General features: G+C 43.5%; 1 protein-coding gene across 1 annotated transcript; it reads left to right on the top strand.

Annotated features, from left to right (window-relative positions):
- Positions 1-882: 882 nt before the first annotated feature.
- LOC147894469 (uncharacterized) lies at positions 883-26,943 on the top strand. Its single transcript, XM_087385130.1, has 5 exons — positions 883-1,251; positions 1,979-2,091; positions 24,838-25,430; positions 25,567-25,663; positions 26,618-26,943. Exons 1-5 carry the CDS (start codon positions 1,186-1,188, stop codon positions 26,637-26,639), a joined length of 891 nt encoding a protein of 296 aa, XP_087241256.1. The 5' UTR covers positions 883-1,185; the 3' UTR covers positions 26,640-26,943.
- The last annotated feature ends 466 nt before the right edge of the window (positions 26,944-27,409 follow it).

Genomic DNA, 27,409 nt, shown 5'->3' with positions numbered 1-27,409 from the left:
GAAGGATTTATTATTACCGCCCGATGCCATCACTGTTTTTCTTGAATTCGTTGTCACAATGCTTTAAACCAACTTCGTTCTCTGAACTTGGGGTGACAGGAGACCGCAATATCTATGGGCAAACCTTGGAAAGTCCTGCACATACAAGACAACTATACTAAGAAACATATTAACATGTAAAGAAAATGAACGACGATGTACAAAAAATGAAATCAAATAAGGAAGGATGAATTTGGACGAAGCAAAGACAGAGTGAAGAACAAGTTTGCACCCTTCATGAAAGCCCCACTGTCCGTGTCCATGAAGTCATTGGAAGTGTCCATGGCTACCTAGTCTCCTGCTCAAATCAGAATCAAAGTTGCTCTCAAGCCTCTCCACGTTAGATTTTATAGGTGAACGAATTGCACGCTGAAAGCCTCGACCTGGTGAACAAATTGCATGTTGAAAGCCTCGAGCAATTAAAGTGAAATCTTTGCAAATATTAGTTTCAGAGAGCTTACCTTGCAAACGCCGACAAATGCATGCATCAATTAATGGGCTTAGGAGATGCTAATCTCCTTGTGCATGAGGATGGACCTCTCCTTCGACTCTCATTAATCCACAGTGTCGCGAAGGAGAATCATCACTGTCCACAGCGCAGCCAGAGGAGGATCACCACCGCCACAGCAGAATTTCCTACAGAAAATGACAACGAACAAAGAATGCGAGCACTTAAGTGCATGAAGGAGGAATTCGAAAACCAATAAGAAGAAGACACATATTAATAGGCCCCCAAAGTTAAAAAACATCTAATTTTTGCTTTCCAAAATTACCACCATTGCTAAGGCTACCCACATGGGGCAAGGCAAAAAACATTGTTCAAGTAGAAATTCTCAAAGGAGAATCCAATTCTTCACTATAACACTCCTCTTGGGAGGGGTGGTTTGCAAACCACTCCTGTCCCTATCAAGGCTAACTAAACTAGGCCCTACTCTAGAGTACGGGCCCAAGCGGCATCCAGCATTTCCCTCCAAAACCTCGATGCGTGAACCCAATTTGAAATCTGACGTGTTTGCAAATTGCAATTGCAACCCGCCCGTCCGTGTGAACAGGCTCTAAGGAGGCCGTGCTAACCTTAAATTAGAAAAACCCCATACACAAGTGCCAAAGTTCAACGGTTCGCGGTTGAAGCTTTCGCCCTACACAATGTCGGACCTGTGGGATGATTCTGTTCTCATCACCGCTTTCAACTCAGCGATGACTAAATATAAGGTAAAATTGGGCCTCTTGCAGCTGCATCACATACTATTTGGAGTAAACTTTCTGGACAGAAGTCCAAATTCATTGTACTTATTGGGTGGAGTTGGGTGCTGTCATATCTGCTTGTCCTTTGTTAGGCAAAAACAGTGTCTCTGAAAGATAGAAAAAGATCACCTAGATTGCTTGTCTACTCGATTTATTGTCTTGAAATCCCTTTGCAATGCAGACTTGGTTGAGAAAGAAACTTATCCATGGATACATAAGACAGGATATACCTAACCAGGCAGCTCATCATCCTTTAACTGTCTCTTACGAGACATAAGTATCAAGGGTTGCAAAGCGAGCCAGGCTTACAAAAGCTCTATTTTACTGGCAGGAGACATGAAAGCTTAAAGACAGTCTGAAATATTTTGCTTGTGCAGCAAGGGCATTTGGTGTCTGTTTCATTCAGAGGCCAGTTTCCTTGCTTGTCTGCGCTTACACCAGCAACTTGCAAGATAAAGGAATCAAATTTGTGATGGTGTAATACGTGTCAAGCATACATGGTCTTATCGAGTGTATAATGTGGGATTAAAACATTATGAAGAAAAACCTTTGGGTGTGCAGTATAGCTATGTAAACTTGTGGGCTTTGCCGTTTTGGATAGCTTTGTCCTATGTGAAGGGAAATAATTGAAGCTAAAGAAGGAAATATATCGGTACTATATATAAGGTATTGAAATTTCTAATTGCTTTTACAGGATATGCATGGTTTACCAGGCAAGAATAAACGTCCCAGCAAAGAAGTTATTGATGGAGAGACCGAAGTTGTGAGCTTGGAATCAAAAAATCCTACGCTTCACTCAGCGGATTGGTATGTTCAAACGTTGACGCCTAGCTGCCAGTAAAAAACGACTGGGGGGATTAAAAGCAATGAAAAATTTTATATCTTTTTCTGTCATGCGACAGTGTTTGTTAAGGAAAGCATATTAAAGCTTGTGCAAGGAACAGCCAGGCACTACTGACGAATATAAGTCAGACAAGTTTAGCTTTCAATGCAAATGAATACCACTATACAAAAACCTCCAAAAATCAGAGGCCAATTGTATCTGTTAGATAACATTTGTTACATGCATCCACGTGAAGATCAGGTTAACGTATGGACATGACATGACATGGCTAGTGTTCGGAGGTCAGGTTAACGTATGGTCTCTTGTTTTAACCTTGGGATAATTAGGACACGTGGTACCCTTGCTACACTAAGGGTAGTCTTAGGTGTTAGACATGTAAGACACCCAGCTATCAAGAAATGGCATCACTACATATATGGTAGTCATTTTAAGATAAAGATTGATCATAGAGCTGTCATATTTCTTATCTCAATCCAACTTAGCTCCCAAAGAGAGAAGGTGGCTTTCCATTTTTGAATACAAGGTGGGGAGGGAGAATATAGTGCCTGATTCACTCTCTAGGATGTGGGCATGCACTTTATCCTCTATTACAAAAATCTACAAGGATTGTTTTTATGAAATTCAAGAGGAATACCTATAAGATCGAGTGGCTACAACTCTATTTTAGGACCTGCAGGACCCTAACAGCCTTGATCATCCAGATTACAAGCTACATAATGGGCTGCTTTGGTTCTATGACAGGATTTTCCTTATTGAAAACCTATGGTATAAGCTACTGGTACCGAGGAGCTGCATTCATTACCAATGGCTGGTCACACAAGGTTATTCAAGACCTATGTATTACAGACTCAGTCTGTTTTACAGACTGGCTGGCCTACAACCAGCCTATAAAAAGCCCTCCCTGGCTCATTTGCCAGGGGAGTTTTTGGGCAGCCTTTGCAGGCTGCCTTCCCTGCTTACCTGTCCAGCCTTTGGGGACCCTGAAGGGACTCCTAACCTAGGCTAAGACCTAAACTATAAGATGGAAACACTTAACCTACTATTCTCCAGTGGGTACTAGTGAACAAGAACTGACTACTGACTTGACCTAAGGCTGAGAGACTGACCTACATAGCTTGTGCCTGACTGTCCCTGGACAAGGGCTCACAAAGGGGTCACAGCATACGACAAAATCTCCTATCTGGGGACTATAATGCACTTGTCGATGTAGCCAGTGTGTCACCTTGCACCCAAGTGCAGGGGTGCATGTGACATTCCCTCCTTAACTTGGCGGTAGGTTCATTGCTTCCAAGTAGTCCGCCAATATCTGGGGAAACTCCTGGAAAAAATCTTTGTCCAATCACACTGCTTCATGGGTACCTCGATCACGGAACTTGGTGTAAAACTCCTGGATCTTGCGTCCTGACCCATGCTTGAATTTATGAAGAAGGATCCACCATCCCATTGAGGAGTGAGGTAAATCACCGTCCAAACGTTGCTTCATAAGGTGTGCGACCAATATTCGAAGAATAGGTATCGTTCAAAATGGCCTGCACAAGCGGAAGAAACTGCTCCCACTTTCCCAGAGCATCATGACAATATGATTTCAAAATATCAAATGCCATACCATTATACTTTTCCATTGCGTGCCCCATCAGAGGAGCGGCTTGAACTGCAGTGATCTGGCACTAGACATAGACAAGTGCACACATGGCACCCTTGCGGACGGCGCGACCTGCTTGAATATGAGAGATTAATGGAATCCCTAGTATGCTCTGATCACCGCATATCGCGGCGGGCTCAAGTAAACCTTCCACAATTGTGAAGGTGTCCTGCCGCCAATCAGGCGTCGGAACATGCTCACGGAACCATTGAATCCCGATGATCATGTCGCACCCCATCAAAGGAGTCAATATAAAATCTCGTGTAAACATGGTCTTCTGAACTGAAAAAGTGAACTGGATGGCCTTATGCGTGATGTGTGTGCGCAAGCCGGGCGTGAACCCGTCCACTGCAAGCTCGTGAGGCACCAAGGTGCACCCCACTGTCTTGGCAAGCTGAGGGGAGATGGCATCTTCTGAACTCCCCATATTGAACAGGACAATAAACTGATGCCCGTTAGTTGTGCCATATGCTCAAATGAGTGCCTTCTTTTGATCTGAGAAGTCGCTCTCCTTCTTACCTTGAAAGACCACCGTGGGAACGGCGTTTAAAGTAGGGAAGACGGCATTCGTAGCTGAGGATGGAGGCGGAGCTAGAAGAGCCAATACATTACCGACGGGCGAAGTAGGTGCTTTCGCATCCTTTTCGGCAAGCCGGTACCGCTTCTGCTCGTCGGGTTGTAGATAGCCTCTTGTAATACCCGCTTTAGCCTTCTCATCCGGAGTCATCTTTGGCTTGGATTCCCTCTTTTGACCAGATGCCTGGCCGTCTTTCTTTTGGAACTGGTTGTCCTTCTGATGATCCTTACCCGCTGTGTTGTTTGATTGCTGCGGGGCTTTGGAATCTTTCTGGACTTGCTTGGGCTTTCCCCCGTTCAGCATCATCTCCTGATTTTGTGCGAGAGTCAGCGCCCGCTCGTAATCCGGCGGGTCGAAGTTCCGAATGGTAAAACGTATGTTCGTGTCCAAACCTTGAATGAATTGCTTCATCTTGGCGCTCTCCGTCACGCCCAACTGTTGCGCCAGTGTGATGACCTTATTACTGTATGTCAACACAGGCAAACCATTCTGGGAGAGACGAGCGAACTCATCCTCCAGGTTAAGCATATATTGGGGTGGGAGAAAACGGGCTTTGAGGTCGGCCACAAACGTTGCCCAAATGAAATTCGTCTTAAACGTTTTTGGGTTAGTATGCTTACTAGCCCAATGCTACCACCAAGTCACCGCCTCACCTGTAAGATGAGGGGCTGCAAGGTGGACTTTATCTTGCTCATCTTGAATCCGCACTAACGGAAAATGAGCTACAAACTGATGAATAAATTGCAAAATTGATGAATGATCACACTTACCATCATACTTAACAAAATTTGGAGTGGACTGAGTGAGTGGTGTTACCTTTGTCGATGGCAAAGCTGTGGCGGAGACGGCCGCTGCGCTCAAACTTGCCTGCATAGTGGCTAACATCTGTTTGTGTTGGAGAAGCATCGCCTCTCGGTCTAGCTTTTGTTGCCTCTTTGCCTGGGCGAGCTCTGCGCGTCGCAGTGCCTCCTCATTTTTGCGTTCCTCACGCATCAACAAGAGCAGTTTTTCAAAATCTGTGGTTCTTCTTTCTTCCAGCAGCTTTTCTGCTTCTTTTTCCTTCAGACGTTGTTTTGTCTGGTCCAGCTGTCTCTGCTTTCTTTCAGCTTGGATGAATGTTCTTCGAGTTGCTGCAGCAGGACCCGATTCTGCTCTAGAAGGTTCGCCATCACTTCTTGAGCATTTGGCGGAAGCGTATCTTGTTGGTAGTCTTTCTCCTCTTCAAAGTCTTCACGGTTGAAATCTTTTCCTGACCCTTCCATGGTGCTTGATTGTGTGTCCTTTCCGGATCTCAGCACAACCATACACTCGCGGTAGTCAAGCTGGATACAGATCGAAGCTCTGATACCAATGTAACATGCAACGGTTATCTGATCGTGTAATTCACAGCAAGACCTTCTTTAAACCTTTAGCGAGGAATGAGCGTTGTTTACCATAGAGAGAGGAAGGAGATGAGGGTACAGAGAGAGTAGAGTCGACAACCGATTGGGTCCCTGTATCCACTGAGGGCCCCCTCCCCCAATCAGGGGAGAATTTGCTTTATACTTGGAGAACTGAGAAATACAAAGAACACTCTTCAAGAGAGCACGGAACACGCTTCTGAAGAGCTCACTGTGCACACGTATAGCAGACCCAAAGACTTGAGAGGCAACGCCGACCAATACCGAGACCTTGATGCTGTCCACACTTAGGATGTAGGACGCTTCTGCAAGGCAAGGAAGAGGCTTGTGTTGTCTAGCGGAATGCAGGGTTACTGCGTGAGTGAGAGAGTGAAAAGCTAGAAGTGATAGATCTTACGAGAGAACTGAGAGATGACGGAAATATAGAGCTGAGAGTGAGCTGTGTAAACTGTAAAAGAGAGCTGAGAAAGCTGAGGAAACAGTGTCCAAACCTCTCTCCGTTTGCTGGTCCAAACCTCCAACTATTGTGCTGCGTGGTCACCTTCAAATCAGGCTGAACTGATGGCCAAGGGAGTGAGGCTAGAGCAGGGCCAGATCTGAGGATCTCAGGGGCTGCACAGGAGGCTGAAGTGGAGCTGTAGGAGGACTGAAGGCAGGAGCAAACTGAATGAGAAAACAGGGCAGCCAAGGGGCCCTTTTTAGCGCTGGACTGAGCCATTTCAGTCTGTAAACAGACTGACTCTCTGTTTTATAGACTCAGTCTGTTTTACAGACTGGCTGGCCTACAACCAGCCTATAAAAAGCCCTCCTTGGCTCATTTGCCAGGGGAGTTTTTGGGCAGCCTTTGCAGGCTGCCTTCCTTGCTTACCTGTCCAGCCTTTGGGGACCCTAAAGGGACTCCTAACCTAGGCTAAGACCTAAACTATAAGATGGAAACACTTAACCTACTATTCTCTAGTGGGTGCTAGTGAACAAGAACTAACTACTGACTTGACCCAAGGCTGAGAGACTGACCTACGTAGCTTGTGCCTGACTGTCCCTGGACAAGGGCTCACAAAGGGGTCACAGCATACGACAAAATCTCCTATCTGGGAACTAGTCTGTTTTATAGACTCAGTTTGTATTACAGACTCAGTCTGTTTTACAGACTGGCTGGCCTACAACCAGCCTATAAAAAGCCCTCCTTGGCTCATTTGCCAGGGGAGTTTTTGGGCAGCCTTTGCAGGCTGCCTTCCCTGCTTACCTATCCAGCCTTTGGGGACCCTAAAGGGACTCCTAACCTAGGCTAAGACCTAAACTGTAAGATGGAAACACTTAACCTACTATTCTCTAGTGGGTGCTAGTGAACAAGAACTAACTACTGACTTGACCCAAGGCTGAGAGACTGACCTACGTAGCTTGACTCTGTCCCTGGACAAGGGCTCACAAAGGGGTCACAGCATACGACAAAATCTCCTATCTGGGAACTATAATGCACTTGTCGATGTAGCCAGTGTGTCACCTTGCACCCAAGTGCAGGGGTGCATGTGACACTATGAGACAGTGAAGCAGAGTTTTTATTGAAAGGGTCTTTGGAAAGATGTGTACAATTATGTACAGTGTGTAAGCCATGCCAGTAGAGTAGAGAATGAAACCTTAGCCTAGCTGGTTTGCTCCAACCTCTACCTATTCCATAAGGTAAATGGACACACACAAACATGGACTTTATCATAGGTCTACGTGTGACACCTAAAGGCTCGAACAACATTCGTATTGTGGTTGATGGGCTCGCAAATGCTGCACACTTCATACCCACCAAAACTCAATACTTAGCCTCCATGATTGCTTCTTAATTTATGGAAAATTTCTTCAAATTACATGGATTGCCACAGGAGATTGTGAGTGACTGTGGTGCCAAATTCATGGGCATATTTGATAGGAGTTGTTAACTTCTATGGGCACACTTCTCACCCTAGTACTACCGATTATCTGTCAAAGAGAAAGCTAAATAGATGGCTAGAAGAATACCTCATACATTTTTGTTTTGACCCTCAGACAATGTGGGATACGTGGCTTCATCTGGCTCAATTCTGCTGTAATAGTTACCTTCATTGGGATGAGCCCTTTTGAAGCTATGTATGGTTGCAAAGTTCATGTGCCTTCCACAGTTGTTGATAGTGCAATTGGCCAACCAACAAGCAAAGGATGATGTGGCCCACATGATTGCATTACTACAGCAATGCAAGGATAATATGATGAAGGCCTAAGCCCATATGAAATTGTATGCAAAACAACATCGAAGAGAACTCTGCTTTGAGGAGGGGAATTATGTGTTTTTTAGGCTCCACAAGACTAGATATGCCTCTGTGAAGGGAAACACTAGTACTAAGCTTGCCTAGATATTGTGGCCCATACAAAGTGCTAAAGAGAGTTGGTGAAGTGGCCTACAATTGGAACTGCCCCCATTTTCTAGAGTTCGCATGTTTCACTTTTGAAGAAGTACTTGAGTCCTTTTGAACAAGCACTCGAGGAATTACCTTAGGAGGGAAAGGTTCAATACTTCTTAAAGAGAATCATTTTTTTGAAGGACCATGTACTTATGAATAAATCCTATAGTGGAATACTACCTCAAATGAAGAGGCCTTCTGGATGACAAATCCTCTTGGCAGCTCTCATCTATTGTGGAGAAGTACCCATATCTACTCAGCTGATGCATTAATTGGGGAGGGTTTGGGCATCATCATTGCTGCAGGGATATGATCCAATATCATCTACTCTTCTCACTGTTTTCCTTTACTGGTTATTAAAAAAAAAACTAGCCGGCTTTTATTTATAAAAAGGGGGGGGGGCTTTCAGACCCAAACAGACCTAGTGACTCATAGGCCTACGCTATAAAGCAAACCAAAACCACCTGCATGCAGGCTGAAGGCATGAGAGCACAAAGACCTCGAAGGGAACTTCCGACTAGACTCTCTGACTTACCAACTAGACACGCGAGATTGGAGATACAGACTTTGGCATAGTTATACAACCATTTATCATACGATCCAATTGCTTGCCTATCCTTGAACACAAGCTGGTTTATGATCAACCAAATACAACAACAGATGGCACCCCTGATGTATGGCCAGCAGGCTTTTAGAGTAGAGGGCAGTCCTGCAGAGTCGCCCAACAAAGTCAGTCTCCAATTGGAACCCACGGGGAAACTGGACATCATACCTGGAGCACGAACTGCTTTCTCAACAAACAACCATAGCCCCTTTGTGACCGGGCATCGCCAGAACAGATGCAATACAGTTTCCAGCGAACTCTCATAGAAGGAGCACAAGGGGGAAACCTGAAATCTTTTAGCTAGCTTGGCCCTAACTAGAAGCCAATGATGCAGAATTTTCCACAGCAAAAAGTCTATCTTCCCAACCCTACACCCAATCCAAAGATCACTAAACGTTCGGAGACCGACAGCAACTCAGTACGAAGACTTTGTATAAATGGATGCTGAAGTATGTGCAGGTTTGTGGATTTGTATGTGTGAGAGCATACTTTTATACTATGGTCTACACCCATTGTTGGGTGCTGATGACGTTAGTGGGGATGTCATAGTAGTTAGTCCCTGCTATTCGTGATGGAGTTTATGGTTTTTAATCTTATGAGTGATTATCGTGAAATTGAAACTGCACTATGTTGTGTTTTTAGAGGGTGAGTTTGGGAATGTTCCTGGATTCATCTAGGTATATGCTTCTGCCGTATTAGTGGACATGCAAATTTCACCTTGTGAAGTTTTCGTCCAAGTTGCGGCCTGTTGGTATTGCGATAATTCTTTCTATCTTAATGGTGCGTTGCCCTATCAGCTAGATTTAGATTTAGATACTCATTTGGGAGAGACTAAAATGAAATCGTTTAGACTTCACAAGCAGTTGTAGCTTGAATGAAGAGATTTGGACTACTTTTTGATTAGTCTTCTCCTTTAGTGCTAGCCTTCATCATGGCTGAGTTTGCCCTTCACCTTCGGAGTGCCGACAAAAACTCAGTACGAAGACTTTGTATAAACGGACGCTCAAGTATGTGTGGGTGTGTGGATTTGTATGTGTGAGAGCATACTTTTATACTATGGTCTACACCCATTGTTGGGTGCTGATGACGTCAGTGGGGATGTCATAGTAGCTAGTCCCTGCTATGCTGATGGAGTTTATGGTTTTCAATCTTATGAGTGACTATCGTGAGATTGAAACTGCACTATGTTGTGTTTTTAGAGGATGAGTTTGGGAATGTTCCTGGATTCATCTAGGTATATCACTAAACCTCCTGTCCGTGACAATTATGGTATTTGCAACAGAAGAATCTACAGAGGAGAAGGGAATAGGAATGTTGTAATTCAAAATTTTTGACTTTATGTGTCCACATTATAGAACTCTCAAAACACCAAACTCAAGAGAGAGACAATGGCAGAGCTATTGCAGAAATTTGAGTCAAACATGCTTTGCCAAAGATCCCAAAAAACTGCAGCAATCTGCTGCCCTAGATGCTCTGTGGTGAGCACAAACTTTGCTCGTACTTCTGTCCTGGCACTCTTTCGGTTGTGTGCTCCTTAGTGAGCTTCAGTGACCTGGTGCAGTGCTGGTTCCTTAGACAGTGCCCTCCCACAAACTTGTGCTATCCTACTGGCTAGAGGTATGTGCCAAGAACTGCTCCTAAAGGTAAGGACTGCTTCCAGTCTGAATTCGTGATCCTTCCGTATCCTTTCTTGCTGCGGCAGACTGCTGCGCATTCTTTGGCTCACCAACTATGGATGTTGACCTCCTTGCTGAACTCCTGGACAGCCTATTGTGAGGCGCAACAGTTGGAATGAATGAATAAGTCCCTTCTAGCGAGTTCAACGAAGGAATGAAGCTTCGTTAGATGCTCCATAATTACTCCAGCTCCCCCGGTTTGGTTTGACATCCAAGAGCAGAGAGGGCATAAGCTGAGTACAAATGGGGGGGGGTATGCCTCTTATAGAAACTAAGGCAGGCTGATTTACCACTTTAGTTATGGGATTGTATCCCCAAACTGCCACATGGCATCAATTTAAAAGACTAAGGTACAAAGTACAAAGTATGAAGCTAGTTAAAAAGGCCACTAAAGTACCACTTTTGTTACAGTCCTCCCAACCCAAGAAACGATTTGTCTTCAAATTCTGAAGAGTCACTGTTACAGGAAAAGATAACAAGTGAAAAGGGTTGATGGTATGGGATCATATCCATGTAGCAATATTGCTACTCAAAGGCTCCCCAAATCCTGAGTCTCAACTGAGTAGATTTGATACTGTTCCCCTATAGATATTGTCTCTAAAACCAATGATTCTCTCTAGAATGTACTGAATCTGTCCCTCCTCCATAGGAGGCTGCATAGGAGGTAACTCCTCGGGTGCTTGTTCAGATGGCCCAAGTACTTCTTCAAGAGTGAGACATGGAATACATCATGAATCCTTGAAGATGGAGGCAATACCAGTTGGTAAGCCACTTCACCAACACTCTTTAGCACTTTGTATGGGCCATAACATTTACGTGCAAGCTTGGTATTAGAGTTTCCCTTAAGGGAAGTATATCTGGTCTTGTGGAGCCTGAGAAACACATAGTCCCCCCCTCCTCATAGCGAAGTTCTCTTCTATGCTGATCTGCATACTATTTCATACGAGCTTGGGCCTTAGTCATGTTGTCCTTGCATTGCTGTAGTAAAGCAGTCATGCGGGCTAGATCATCCCTAGCTTGTTGGTTGGCCATAGCATTATCAACAACTGTGGAAGGCACATGGACTTTACAGCCAAACATAGCTTTGAATGGACTCATACCGATGGAGGTGTGCTTAGTGTTATTATAGCAGTCCCATGTTGTTTGAGTGTCAAAGCAAAAATGTCTGAGGTATTCTTCCAGCCACCTGTTTATCCTCTTGGTTTAGCCATCAGTTTGAGGATGATAAGTGTTGCTAGGGGTTAGAAGAGTGCCCATAGACTAAAACAACTCTTGCCAAAAATGCCACAGGAATTTGGCATCACGGTCACTCCCAATCTCCTGTGGCAACCCATGTAACTTGAAGACATTCTCCATAAATTGGGAAGCAATCATGAAAGTTGGATATTGAAATTTGGTAGGAATGAAATGTGCAGCCTTTGGGAGCCTATCAACCACAACAAAAATGATTTTCCAACCTCTAGGAGTCAAAGGTAGATCTGTGATAAAGTCCGTGGAGATATGTGTCAACTTACCTCCAAGAATAGGCAGAGGTTGGAGCAGACCAGCTAAGCTGAGATTTAATTCTCTTTTTTGCTGGCAAGGCTTACACCACTGTACATAAATTGTACACATCTTTCCAAAGCTCCTTCCAATACAAACTCTGTTTCACTCTCACATAGGTTTTGAATAACCTTGTGTGACCAGCCATTGGAGATGAATGCATCTCCTGAAGCACCAGGAGCTTGTACACTGAGTTTCCAATGAGGTAAATCCTATCATGGAACCAAATCAGCCCATTATTTAGCTTGTAATGTGATGATCAAGGTAGTTGGGGTCCTGCAGGTCATGAAATGGAGTTGCAGCGGTTGGGTCGGAAAGGTATTCCTCCTAAAGTCCATGGATCCTATCCTTGTAAACTTCTGTAATAGAGGATAGAGTGCATGCCCACATCCTAGAGAGAGAATCAGCCACCACATTCTCCTTCCCCATCTTGTATTCAATGTCAAAATCATAATTTTGTACAATGGAAAGTCACATTTTCTGTTTGAGAGATAAGTTGGACGGAGATGAAATATCTGAGAGTCCTATGATCAGTCCTTACCTTAAAATGATTCCCATATATGTAGTGATGCCATTTCTTAATAGCATGCAATATAGCTAGCATTTCCTGGTCATAAATATGGTAGGTCAGCTCTTTGTCATCCAATTTTCAGCTCCCATAAGCTATAACCCCATTGCTTTGCTTGAGCACTGCCCCAAGGCCCCTACCACTAGCATCACCTTCAATGGTGAATGGTTGAGAGAAATCTGGACACACAAGCATGGGAGCTGAGGTCAAAACATCCTTCGGTTCCCAGAAACTTTGTAGCTGTCCAGAAAAAGCTGCCTTCTTAATCTGGTCAGTAAGGGGTGCTGCTATTTTTGCAAAGTGTTTAATGAATCTTCTATAGAAGGATGCTAATCCAAGATATCCCCTTAATTGAGTGGTGTTCTGAGGATGTGGCCATTCTTTCACACACTTGACCTGCCCTTGCTGCTGACTATATGACCAAGTTGCTCCACCTCGTTGCTCCACCTCATTGCCATGAATGTGCACTTGCTTGCCTTTCGTGGTTTCTCAAGACTTCGAGGCCTGCTTTGCTCGCATTAGGTGCTCCTCTTTAGATTTGATGTAGATGAATATATCATCAAAGAAGACTAGAATCAGCAGATACACTGTCCACGTCTTAGATCAAATGTTAAGATTAAGTATAAATGGAATAGAATGGAAAATCCAGAATCAAAGCTGTAATTTTCCAGATAGATGCAGATTTGCAGTTCTACCTGCATCAAACAAATGGATGCAATTCTGTCCCCAAACTTAGAATTACATTTCAGTAGCTTAGGGCTTGTGATAAGGTGAAATTTTGGACAGAGGTAGCCCTTGGGCTCAAGATAGAATGCTTGAATTTTGATACCAAGGCAACAGGACTGCCTCTAACTTTGACTAACTCCCCCCTAGAATAGCCTAGTTAGACAGCCCTAGACTAACCCTTTCAAAGACCAAGGATAGAAATGATCGCTTTTCACATGCCTAGGCTAGATTCAATCCATTTAAATTCACTTGCTGAAGTAGGCAGAAAGTACAATGCAGTAATGAGCAGGAAAATACCTTTTAGAATTGGGGAAGAGAGGGAGAGGACGAGTAAGTCATGGGCTGGACTTACAACAGGACTTGTGAGGGGCTGCACAAGGACAGAGCTAGAGCTAAGAGCTCATGCTGTGAGAATCCAATTTGGCAGAGTAGCAGTGCATATATCGTAAGCTGAGTACAAATGGTGGGGCCATGCTTCTTACAGAAACTACAGGCTGATTTACCATGGGATTGTACCCCAAACTGCCGCAACATGGCATCATTTAAAAGACTAAGGCACAAAGTACAAAGTATAAAGCCAGTTAAAAAGCTACCAAAGTACCACTTTTCTTACATCAACTCTCTCACGTGGGAGGGCTTGGTCCCTATGAATCTGGACCAAGAGGAGCGGTTCGACAACCCCTCCACAGGGCAAAGGATCGGAAGCCTTGGCTGCCCCGCAGTCGACCAAGAAGAGCAACAACAACAAAGGCAAAGGAAAGTCTTCAGAAAAGAAGTCCCAATCCGCTTCGGACGCCTTGAAAGCAAATTGGAGCTATAACCACCAATATGGCGAGAAGGGTCGCTATTGGAGGAGGTACCCTTGGTGCAGCCACAAGAAGGGTACTGATTTTTCAGCTGCACCCACAAAACCCCAAACTTTGTAAACGAGGGAGATCATGGACACAAGAGTTCCATGTTCTTAAAGTAGTGAGCGGCAGGTCACACTGTTGGGAGTCTCGAGAGTGGATCGTGGATAGTGATGCTTCCAAGTACATGACACATTCTCAAGAGCAGTTCTAGGGCCTTTGGTTGCAGTTAGCTGATATCCACATTGGTGATAGGTACACTATACCAGTTCAAGTGAGGCCATCATTCCCAATGGCACAAGGGGGAAGCATACCTACCTGTTCTTAGTGCATGAATTGCGCAAGACTAGCAAGCACATGGAATTTGAGTGGCTATCAGGGACAAAGTGACAGGTCGGGTAGCTTGGGAAAGAGTAGTTGAAGATAGGATCTACAAACTCTGTTCTCTCGCTCTTACAGGTACTCATCCTAGTCAACTGTGCCATTCCCAAGATGGTGGGCAGGATTGAAGCCTGAAATTTGGAGTGACTCGGTCAGCCGACAGTTGTACCCTTGAACCGGATCTATCTCATGGAGTAGTGAGACGCGGCTAGCCTTGTCACCAAGTGAGGCTGAGAACCAGGTTGCTTGTGAATGTGCGTACGAGATGGTATGGCCATTAAGGGTACCTGGCAAGCAGGCGTGTTTGATGAAGGACATGAAGCTTCTTCAGGTGCTCCATATATACTCCAGCTCCCTGGGATTGGTTAGACATCCAAGAACTGAGAGGGGATGTTAGAGTTCTGGGTATCTCCTATCTGTATTATAGTGAGTGAGGTGGGTGTGCCTGCCAAAGATGTGGTAGAATCCTCCTGTAACATATGCAATAGTTGGGGGCAATGCCAAAGCAAGTAGGCTGAAGAGTTTCGGCCTATTTAGGGCCTCGTTAAAGGCCAGGAACAGTAGTTGGTTGGGGCTACTTTGGAGAGCCATTGGCTAGGGACCTATCCTCAATGTTCCATTATGGCATGGCTGCCACATGTGCTGTACAGATGATGTCAGCCACCACGTGTCATCAGCTTTTTACTTCCCTAAGTAAAAGCGGAATGATTATTCTCTTGGGGTTCTTGTCTCTTCTAAATTAGTGGGATTCAAGTCTCTACTTGAATTTGACCCAGTACAACAAAAATTTAAGAAATAGAAACTTTCTTTCCATCACTTTTGGATTGTCTCCCTTACATAAAAGTTGATACCTCTCTCTCTGCACATCTTGCGCAAGCGCACTACAAAAGTCTTTAGGGTTGCAGTTTGCAACCACATGCAGTAGCATATCTACCATAGTTAGGGGAAACGGAAACGTTTTGGGATTTCTGGGACGGCTGAAACGGGAAAACGCCACGTCAGCAAGGGGGGGGGGGTTTTAGAAAAGGACGTTTTGGGATGAGAACACACACATTTAGAATGCTACAGCCTACATGTAACTTAAAATGTAGTGCATAATACTTACCACAATGGCACTTAGAAGTTAGAACTTGAAACAAGTTACAAATTAGAACTTAGAAGTTAACTTAGCAGTGAGCAATACAAATATAAATGACAAATCTGAAATCGATGAGAAAAGCTGAAGATTGACAAGTTACAAAATGTTAAAGGCAATATAATATATGATTCATATATGTCTCATTGTCAAGAGTCAAGACTCAAGACTCAAGAGTCAAAAGTACAAAATTCAGATTCCCAAAAGCCTAGGCTCTAAGCCTTAAGGCCAGCCGCTACATCACTGATGATATGATCAAAATCTAGAAAGCTCAGCTGCTCAAGAGTCAACCTCCTCCTCCTCCTCCTCCACTGCCATCTCTTGATCGTCGTCGTCGTCCTCCCCCTCCTCATCATCAGTGAGGGTGTCATCAAGCTTATGACAACCAATGAACTTTTCATGAGTGTACTCCTATCTCATCTTGTTAAGCAAACGCAAGTTTGCATTAACAAAGACAAGATCGTTCGCCTTGTGCTTTGAGACTGTTCCTCTTCTTTGTATGGATGTGGGCAAAGCTGCTCCACATGCGCTTACAAGAGGAGAAGCTACAACCCTAGCTGAGAATCCAAATTGAAATTTTAAAGCTCGTAAAATTCAGATATATGGCAAAGCTCATAAAATCTGAAAAAATAGTAAAGTTTAAGAGTTTAAATGAGTTAAGATTACCTGTCATGCTGTGCATATGGCCATCCAAATATGCCCTCCTTATTGCAGTAATTGGCGAGCTGGTCCTTCATATACCTTGCCAATAAAAGGCTTGTCTCCATCAAGCTTTTTCAGTAGCAAGACAGTCGGCTTACACAAGTCATACAAGTGTGATGCATTAGCCCAAAAGTCATTGCTGCCTATGCACAAATTGTAGACTAATATCCAAGAGCCTGCGTTGAAGTGGGCCATGCATCCCACTGTGGGCTTGCCACAACCTGCTTAAGAGCAGGTCTCATTTCGATGAGCTTGTGAAGCATCAGATAGTTGTATGCCAACCTTGTCTTTGCATACTTCAAAAGCTCCTTGCTTGCATAGGTGCGATACAAAGAGAGAGAAAAATGATGGCATGTGATGAAGCCAACTATCTCTCTTCCATTATCAATTACAGTTTCTACCCAAGGTAATTTGCCAATGTCTTTCAACAAATTATTCAAACAATAGGCAACACAAGAACTCCATTGAATATGGGGGTACCTTTGTTCCAATAATGCACCTGCAGCCTTATTGGTATTTTCGCCATCTGAAACCAACTGCACAACATTAGATGGGTATCATGTGCACGGATTGGTATCTGACGTGTATTGGGGTACACAAGACTAGCTCAGGTAGCCTGGTGAGGCTTAGGGCTAGGCAGGCTTGATTCTCGGGTTGAGTGGCAAGGGTACGAACTAGTTAGAGGTCTTCGTTATTTTTGGCGCATTGTGCCCGAGTCTATAAAAGGGGCCCAAAGGTTTAGTTCTCAGAGAGCCAATGGGAGCAAGTCTCGTTCCCAGGTGCTAGGTCTGATTCTAGATTGAGTTGCGGATGCACGCTTGCATCATAGCGTAGCCCAAGGCCCAACAACAAATCCTAGGCCTCTAGGTGCCACCTGGTGGTATGGGACTTCAGGCTGGTGAGGATCTGGTTGGGAGTTCGTGCCAATAGTTCAGCTCGTGGCTCGGAGGGGACATCTTTTGATTCGGGATCGCATCCCGTAGATGTCATGGTTGGATGGTGAGTAGCCTGCTCAGATTCCACACATTTGGTATGTTTTTTGTGTTGCTTGTAGATCAGAGGTTTCAGGACTGCTGGGGATGTGTCAATTGGTATCAGAGCCAACTCCTAAGGTAGGAATCTCTGTTACGAGAAATTTTGGACGTGATTTTCTCTCCTCTATTTCGAAATTCATGTTCATGCTGTGCAAGTGCTTGTTGGTTCATCGTTAAGGGTTGTGGTTTTGGATTGAGAAAGAAGGAAGGAGAGAGAGTGAATGAAGGGTGAATTCGTTGCAAGATTTGAAGGGCTGAGAGAGAGAGAGAAGTGTAGTTAGGAGGGAGCAATGAGGTTCGGGTAGAGAAGTGCGAAGGAAGTCGTGAGGCAAGCATAGTGTTGAGGCGAACTGAGAGGATCCCGCAAACGGGCTAGCTGCTCAAGGAACGCATTGGCAAGCGGAAGAGGAGTGCAAGGAGGTGCGCAACAGGCTGGAGCCAGATCGCAATCTGGACGAGGTGCTATTCGGGGGGGGGCGTGGAGGCTAAGAAAAGCACCACCTCCGGCCCTTGATATGTCCAAGCTGAATTTGACTTTTGAGGTCTATCTTTAGAGGTTTCGTGATTTGCAGACCAGAGCTACAAAGATGTATCCAGTTACCTTGTTAGGTTTCTTTGTGGATGGTTTGCCTGACTCATACAAGCTACAGATCAAGAATAACAAGTGTATCACTTTGCAAGAGGCCATGAACTATGCGCGCATCTATGATGATACCATGGCCAGCGCAAAGGGAATCACCATTGCCGACACAAGTGGGAAGAACAAGAGGAAGTTCTTCAAGTCTACAACTGGTACGGGGGAATTGAAGTCAATTGACAACGCCTCCAAGAAGAACTCGACTCAAACGAAGAATGATCGTGCCCATTTTCTACGCACCCTGAGGTTAAAGAAAGAAGGACGTTGCTTCATATGCGAGGAGTGGGGCCACACCCGGAATGATTGTCCTAAGCACAAGAACTAGAAGCAAGTGTCGGCATGTGGGACAAGGTACCAAAGCTAAGGGAGCTAACTAAGTTTCGATGACAGGTATTTCTGTAAATGTCGTTACTTGCCCACTTTCTTGTAATTGCACTTTTAATAATTCGTTATTTGGTCCCATTGACATTTTCTGAGTTTATGGAGAAGTAAGGGATCAAAGAATTCACATTCTCTTTGACTAGGGTAGCTCTCACAATTTTGTTAATTACAAACTTATGCAGAGGATGGGGTTGCTGGGCTGCTCTCACAATTTTGTTAATTACAAACTTGTGCAGAGGATGGGACTGTCCACGATACCTAGCGATCACACCTATGAGGTGCATCTTCTAGCTGGGAAGCAATTTTGGGATCGCAAGGTTGATATGGATTCGACTACACAGTTGCTCTTACGTGCTATATCATGCACTTGGAACATGTGGACTTGTTAATCGGAATAAAGTGGTTTAAAACCCATGATATTCGGATTGGATGGAAAGAGCATACACTCTCTTTTTTGGATAAAGACACTCAGTTTTGTATTCAATGTGATAATATTACCTCTTCTCAGGGACCTATTGTATCTGCGATGCAACTTCGGACTATAATAAACACTTCTCATTATGATGTGTATCAGTGTGTTTTGATTCCGCTTTCTTCATTTGTTGTCCCTGTTAATAATAAAAATGATTTAAGCGTGTTTGAACACCATGAATTGAGAACCTTGTTGGATGATTTCATGGATGTATTCCTTGCTCAACTGTCGGAAGGTTTACCTCTAGAACGGGTAGTAGATCATCGCATAGATTTAGTAGCTATGGCTTAACCTATTAGTATTCCACCTTATAGGATGAGCCAGCTTGAGGAGGATGAGTTAGCTTCACAGCTACAAGATTATCTGAATATGGGCTATATTCGCCGAAGTAAATCACCTTGGGGAGCACCTTTTCTCTTAAGAATGAAGCGTGTGTAGATTATAAACGATTGAATAAAGTGACAATTAAGAATCGATACCCTCTTCCTCGTTCTGATGATTTGATAGATTGTTTGCCCGGAGCAAAGTACTTCACTAAGATTGATCACCAAATTTCTATCTATGCTAAACACATAGATAGAACTGCATTCCGAACTAGATATGGCTACTACAAGTTTCTCGTATTACCTTTTGGTTTGACCAATGCTCCTGCTACCTTCCAGCAAATGATGAATGATTTGTTTCAAGATTTTTTGGGCAAATTAGTTGTCGTGTTCTTAGATGACATCTTGGTATATAGCCGAACGCTAGAGAATCACATTCGACACCTCGAGATTATCTTAAGACAGCATAAGCTCTATACCAAGATGAGTAAATGTGACTTCTTTATGAGGGAGATCATTTACTTAGGACACGAGATTTCTTTTGAAGGTATGAGCATTGATCTAGATTGTATCCAGAAGGTTTTGGAATGTAGATCATATCCAGAAGGTTTTGGAATGGCCCATTCCTTTTTGTGAGTGAAACAACTTCGTTCTTTCCCAGGATTCATGGTTTTTCTATAGAATTCTGATCGTGATTATTTCAACATCACGGCACCTTTGACCAACATATTGAAAGGTCATGGACGCAGGTCTACCTAGCTGATCTCTTGGAATGATGCATTGAAGAAGGCTTTTGAAACCTTGAAGCTAACTATCAAGGAAGCTCCTGTTGCATTACCAGATCTTACCCGGCCTTATGTTCTAGAGGTTGATGCGAGTGATTTTGCGATTGGGGCAGCTTTATTCCAAGAGGAGCTTTTGAGAGTAAAAAGCTAGACGACACCCAATATCGTTGGCCCACACTAGAAAAAGAACTTTATGCAGTTGTGTATGCTCTAAAGGTTTGGAGACACTACTTGTATGATTCGAAGTTTCTTGTATTGACAGATCATTAGTCAATCAAGTATGTGTGATGTGTTTGAATTGAGGGAAAGAAAGGCTAGATGGACAGAGTTAATGCAAGATTTTGATTTTAAAATACGTTATCGAAAGGGTTCAATGAATAGTGTGGCGGATGCCTTAAGTCGAGTCAAGTTTGTAAATGCAATGTCATTTACAGAAATATCCTTAGATCTATTTCAATCCTCGAGAGGGCTTTGTGCAATTGATAGTTATTTCAGTTCTTATTGGCAGAAAGTCCAAGATGGAAGCTCCATGGTTGACCAGGACTCAGAGATTGTGCCACCTATGGTACAGGGGGCGTGAGGTCAGTGGATGATTAGGAACGGCTTGTTGTTCCGGAATGGAAAGATATGTGTGCCAGATGTTTCGGATCTTCGATGCAAGATTCTCTGGGAGTGTCATGATGCTCCTAGTGCTGGACATCCATGTATACGTCGGACTCTGTCTCTTGTGAAACATATCTTTTTTTGGCCTAAAATGTGTGCATTTATTAAAAACTATGTGGTAGGTTGCCGGGTTTGTCAAGTTACTAAGGCAAAATGCCTTAGAAGCGCGGGTTTATTACAACCATCGCAAATCTCGGATAATAAATGGAAAAGTATTTCCATGGATTTTATTAGTTGCCTAGAACGCGCAAGGGTCATGACTCCATTTGAGTCACAGTGGATCGTTTGACAAAAATGGCTAGATTCTTAACTATTAGAATGACCATATCAGTTGTTTAGATGGCTCACAAGTTTGTGGACCACTTGTTTAAGCTATATGGTTTTTCTTTTGACATAGTCAACGACGACATGGACTCGAAGTTTACAAGTAACTTTTGGACACTTGTTTTGGAGAAGTTGGAAACTACTTTAAGTATGAGTTCCTCAAATCATGCACAATCCGATGGCAGTACAGAGAAGGTCAACCAATTGGTTGAAGATATGCTTCGGGCATATGTTTCTAAGAGATAGTCTTCATGGAAAGATTATCTTCCCATGATAGAATTTGCTTATAATAGTGCAAAGCATTCAAGTACTGGTTACAATCCTTTTATGCTTATGTACGGGTTTTAACCTAAGTCACCAGTTATGGTTGGGTTTAAGGGAATTCAAAATGATGCTGCAAAGACATTCTTGCAAGACATGCAAGAAATGTTGCAGTTTGCCAAGGAGTCTATTAGAAGTACCCAAGTGGGACAGATTTTATGCTAATAGACATCGCTCACACAGAGAGTTCTCTGAAGGGACGATGGTATATTTACGTATTCCCAAGGAATCCAAGAGCCTAAGTACTGGTTTGGTTCCGAAATTATCTCTAGATACCGTGGTCCGTTCAAGATTATTAAAAGAATTGGACTAGTTGTATACAAACTAGAATTGCCTCATGATGTTAAAGTACATCCAGTATTTCATGTCAGTAGACTGAAAGAGTTACTAGGTGCGGATGATTCACTTGTTTCTCCTCAAGAAATAGTTGAAGTTACAGATTTGACTTTTATTCCACACGAACCTGAGAGTATTCTTGAATTTCGTGAAAGACAGATTTGTAATCGAACTATCACCGAATTCAAGATCAAGTGGAAGGATCATGTTGAGGAGGATGCAACATGGGAGACATTACCGAACCTCCAAAGGACATTCCCGGGTTTTTTAGCGAACTCAGGAGTGAGTTCTTAGAGGAGGGGAGTATGTCATGTGCACGGATTGGTATCTGACGTGTACTGGGGTACACAAGACTAGCTCAGGTAGCCTAGGGAGGTTGAGGGCTAGGCAAGCTTGATTCTCGGGTTAAGTGGCAAGGGTACGAACTAGCTAGAGGTCTTCGCTATTTTTGGCGCATTGGGCCCGAGTCTATAAAAGGGTTCCAGAGGTTCAGTTCTCAGAGAGCCGATGGGAGCAAGTCTCGTTCCCAAGTGCTAGGTCTGATCCTAGATTGAGTCGCGGACGTGCGTCTGCATCATAGTGTAGCCCAAGGCCCAGCAGCCACAGGCCTCCAGGCACCATTTGGTGGTATGGGACACCACGATGGTTAGGATCTGGTTGGGAGTTCGTGCCAATAGTTCAGCTCGTGGCTCGGAGGAGAGATCTGCTGATTCGGGATGGCATCCCGTAGATGTCATGGTTAGGTGGTGAGCGGCCTGCTCAGATTCCTCACGTTTGGTGTGTTCTTGTGTTGCTTGCAGATCAGAGGTTTAAGGAGTGCTGGGGACATGTCAACGGGCCCGCATACTCCATTGCATGTGCCCACATCTGCATGAAAACATTCACAGTTTTTTGTTGTACTCTGCACTCTATGGAGTGTATGTACAGAGAAGATCCTCTGCAATATGCCAAAATGCCCTCAAGTGATCGACTACGAAGTCACTCAGCCACTACGAAGATCTGAGGGTGGGTAGATAGTTGGCCACTTAGGGTCGCACCAACTTAGGTAGCATATATCATCTTGAGGACATGCTGGTGGTACTACTAAGAAGTTCAACTTGATCATTCGAACCAGGGCTTGGATATCAAGATCCGAGGCTGTAGGTCCAAGTTCATCTCTTGGTTTAGAGATATTCCGCCTCGACCTTTGATTTCAGCAGTTCTGAGGGCACGAGTCAGGACCCCCCAACAGGAAGTAGTACTACAACAGGACTAGGATGTCTCCCTCAAGATGAGCCTCTCTCTGTCCCATCACCAATATGACCGGAGGGGCATCACATTGAGCATCTTTCCGAGCCATCACCTATCCTTACGAGAAGTCATTGGAGGGGCTCGGGATTCAGTTCCGTCAGATTAGGATTCATGAACCAGGTATTCAATTTCATCAGATCAGGATTCACGAGCTGAGAATACCACCATTCTTTCAGCATATTGAGAGGCCTTTTTCATACCCAGTTTTAATTTCAGCAGAAGGGGATGTCACTGGCATCTACAGCCTGTGGCGTGTTGCCTACAGTTTGAGTGCCATCAAATACCGCCAAGGAGCCTTAGAAGATAGAGCAGGGCAAAACGCATAGAGTTAACTTTTTCAATAGTGAGATATTGAGTGTTGGTACGTCTAGGAACATTGAGCCACTAGCGTGGTATCAGAACTGCATGCATAGATATTCTAGCATGGTGTGAGAAAGCAAAGTGAGAGCTTAGAAGTCTAGAAATCAAAGTCGATAGACTAGCGTCAGTGATCTACCACAACAACGAAGAATTCTCTTCGCATTGGGACATTGCATTCTGCATGTCAATCTCAAACTTTTAACTTGACAATGCAATTCAGTCTAATGGAACGCTCCTGTTTGTCCATGGTGAATGGTGAAAGTGGCCAACGGTTGGTGCAAAGAAAATGGCACAGTGGGACGAGAGAAATGAGAAAGCATTGGGAGTTATTGGAAAAGGGCTTGGAAGCTACATGCATCGAGTTGACTCTTTAAAAAGTGCACAAACTATGGGAAAATCTTGATTTGCTATTTGGGAGCAACACAAAAAATTTCAAGTTGCATCTAGAACAAGAATGCATAGTCTTTGCATGAAACCAGATGATGATCTAGGGAAGCATATGAAGCATTTCAAATCTATTCTGAGACAACTACAAGATGCAAATGCTAAAAGAGATGAGGAAGAGGCAAAGGAAATACTGTTGTTGATTCGTCTCTGAGCATCGCGGAAAGGATCAAATATGACCTAAATTGTTCTTCTAGGATGCTTGAGTATGATGGATTGAAGGACTCTTTGGGAGGCATGCGCCCTTGATAAACTATCCGCCTTGCAATGTTCTACCTCTGGCAGCATGAGTTAGGCATCCAATGACAAGAGAATGGTATTTCAAGATTGGTGTTGACATTGTGTGTCACCTCCCATCTATCCTACACATCCAATCAAGGTTGTCACTGCAAAAGTATGGTAAGGTGCGTGGGGTCCCACTGTCTAATTAGGCTCAGGATTAACATAGCAGCCTCTTGTAACTGCAACTACATACTTTGGTGTGCAGAGAGTGATAGGAAGTGCCAGCTGAGTTTGGTTTGGAGAAAAAGGACGAGGAAGTGCCTTAGTGTATAATATGTCGCTCTTTTTATACAATACTATATAGCAGAGGGCCTTAAGTCGTATGGTCATGAAGGATCCTCTGATTTGTGTATCACAACACTTGAAAATTTTGTACGAAGTCTCCTTTCTTGTTCACCTCTCGCACTCCAAATTTATCTTTTGATGTTGTTGTATTGCTTTTATTAATGGTTTTTTCTTTTAAAATTTTTATTGCAACACTTTGCCTGTTTGTAAACTGAGGGTTTGGTAGTCTTGGCCTCTATATCTGTAACTTACCTAATGGCTTAGTGGTACATGTGGCATGTGTAGCTTTCCTAAAGCAACATATTGTTTCTTTCATTAGGAGAGTTATTCATTTGAGCTGTCTTTCTATGGATAGATGAACATCAGTAATTTACAATTCTTAAAGCTTCTATTGTTTACTTCTGATTAAGGAAGTTACTCAAGTGATTTTGTTTGTAGTGGGAAGATAGTCAAGTTAGGGAGTCCTGCTACAATTCTGTGAGAAGCTTGAAATCCTCCCTTGTTTTTACTGGATTTGCATAACTTTTGAGACGTGAGAATTTCAGTGGGGAATTAAAGAGTCAAGTGTCGCAAGAGGCTGAACCTTCTGGGATGGAAAGCCTGGAAGCTTTCCAAGGGAAGCAGGAGGCCCCTTTGTTTGAAAGCGCTGTCGACAAGGCTTGTGCGGATGACGGGAATCCGTCTTCGACAGATCCAGCTTCTGTTGGATACTCTGCAGAATGGAAGGAGCAAGAGCACTACCGTATACTGTCACAATTACAGCAACTAGCAGAGCAGCAACAAAAATTAAGCCAGGAGCTCACATGTCTAGGATACACCAACTTTGGAGATGCTACGACAAATTCTACATACCCTAGTTGTTCTGGTGTGCTGAATCAGACATATCCAGCAATGTCTGACTATTGCTACAATTGTCTTCCATATTATTGGAATGCTTACTATGGAACAACTCGGGAAAATGGTCCTCAATGTCAACATTGCACTTCTTCGTGTGAATCATGCCCAAACAGTTGTCAAGAAACTACTGGCAAACCTTCTGGGACATCGTGGTTCTCCTCTGGCTCTCAGAATCTGCCAGATACATCTACTTTGCCTGAAATGGTAAGGGATGCAATTGCAGAGGCTCTGAAAGCAACAGGTATCCATCTTAACTCCTCTGACATGCTGGTCTGGTACCTTCAACTCTTGTGCCATTTTTTGTTTAAATCTTGCTATTGATCTTGAGGGGAGGAAACCTTATGTTGTGTTTGATTTTGGACCTTCTTCATCAACAGAATCCCAACCTCATACGGAAAATTCCAATCCAAATCGAAATACCGGATTGTCAGATGTTGCAGTTGCCTGGTTTCTTGCTGGTTTTCACACGTCCAGGTGACATTCTTATCCATTAATTATAAAAATTATGACTATCCCAAAAGATATTTTTCATTATAGGGAAACTAGTTTGCTACCAAGGCACACGATTTTAAGGGTTGGGGAGGGGTTTGCAATACAATTTAACAAAACTGTGGTCTTTTCAGATGGGCTAGGTGTTGCCTCTGCATAGGTAGTTCCCATGCAGACCCAGTTCCTATACGTGAAGGGAGGGTTGTAAAAGGTTAGATGAACATGATGACTATCGAAGAATTAGCATTGGCTGTTTTTGTATATTGAGGGAATTATAAAAAAGGGGTCAGCTTAGTTGGAAAGTGAAACTTGAAAGTAGCCATGAAAATAAATAAGAAAAAAAGATGGAGGGTGATAGTGGGGGATAGATTGTTTTGAGGTAGTTGCAATGGGTTCACTTTCTAAATACACCAGAATATCAGTGCATCGTATATGAAGAGATTGGCAAAAGCACTTGGCATGTTAGGGGAAGGACTGGATATGTTTTATAAAACGATTAGCATATCAGCAATCACAAAGCTAATTGGATCATCCATCAAGGCTAGGTCAGACATTTTGCAAGGGGAGAATTCCTACAAAAAGGAGGGCAAAGAAGAGGGCAGTAGAGCAGATTGTAGTAATGAAGGAGAGAACCAAAGGTGGGAAGATTTATGGGGTATATAAAATCAGCAGGTGCTATTTTTTGGGGATGGAGAGGTTATAAGTAGTCTGCTGAGCTCTTTCTTTGGCAGAACAGCCTAATCTCTAGAAGGATGCTAGCTTTGGAGATTGAAGAGCTCGTTGTAATTTTTTTTTCTTTTAAGGTTTCTATATTCCGGTTTCGCTTGGCGCCATGTGGCTGCGATCTGCCAAGAAGTGAAGAATGCTCATTTGGAGATGAAGGTTGTCGAGTTGTGTTTTTTTCTTGTATACTAATGTTTCTTGTGTACCCTATTTCAGGTATTTGTCGCGGGGGGGGTGAAACAAAATAGGATGGCTGGGTTATATACAGAGATTGGATATTGTGACGTGGACAGATGATTGTGCTGTTTGAATATTAGAGTGGAATACTGATTTAAAAATCTAGTACAAGTCTGTACAATTTGCAGCTTGGAATGGTGCGTTTTGTCACCAGTTTCAAAATCTTTGCACAATCACAGGAGGCAAGCAAGTTGAGCAATCATATGAATGGATGGTCTTTTTGTGCTCTCGACTTTGAGGAATAATGTTGAATATGCTAGATTTAATCGATATTAGACAATTGTGTATCACAAGCCAATGGAGCTGTGCGTGGTCTTTCCAAGTCTTCTATCCATTCGACAAGCTTAGTAATCTTTATCTTACTAATTCTCCTCTTGCAATGATATTAGTTTGCTTCAATTTCGTTTTCTTGTTGCAATTATTGGTGTCACAATATACACATGTTAGAACTTCACATGCTACCCTCTTGTATGGTTTGGATGTTTTCTTTTGCAAAACGTATCTGGAGACCACCTGTGTGAACACAATTATGCTTGTGTGTAAATTCTAAATAAGGGTAGCTTTTGCTTTGAAGTTCAGCGATGAGCAAACATGCATCTGTTCTTTTATGCTTTCAGAATCTTGTTGTACTTGATGGGTGGCCTTATGTATTATACGCTCGGCTAACATGGGATATAGTAGCTAATTCTGGGCCAAGCAAGTGCAGTAGTGGAAGAAATCAAAGATGTATAAAGAGTGTGGAGGCTAAGAACTTGTCTCGGATAGAGGGCA

This window comes from Dipteris shenzhenensis, chromosome 14, assembly GCF_047967505.1.
Source record: "Dipteris shenzhenensis isolate YYH24624 ecotype China chromosome 14, Dip_SZ_1.0, whole genome shotgun sequence".
NCBI classification, from domain to species: domain Eukaryota; kingdom Viridiplantae; phylum Streptophyta; class Polypodiopsida; order Gleicheniales; family Dipteridaceae; genus Dipteris; species Dipteris shenzhenensis.
Note: the sequence above shows the minus strand (reverse complement) of the source record. Positions and strands in the feature narration are given on the sequence as shown.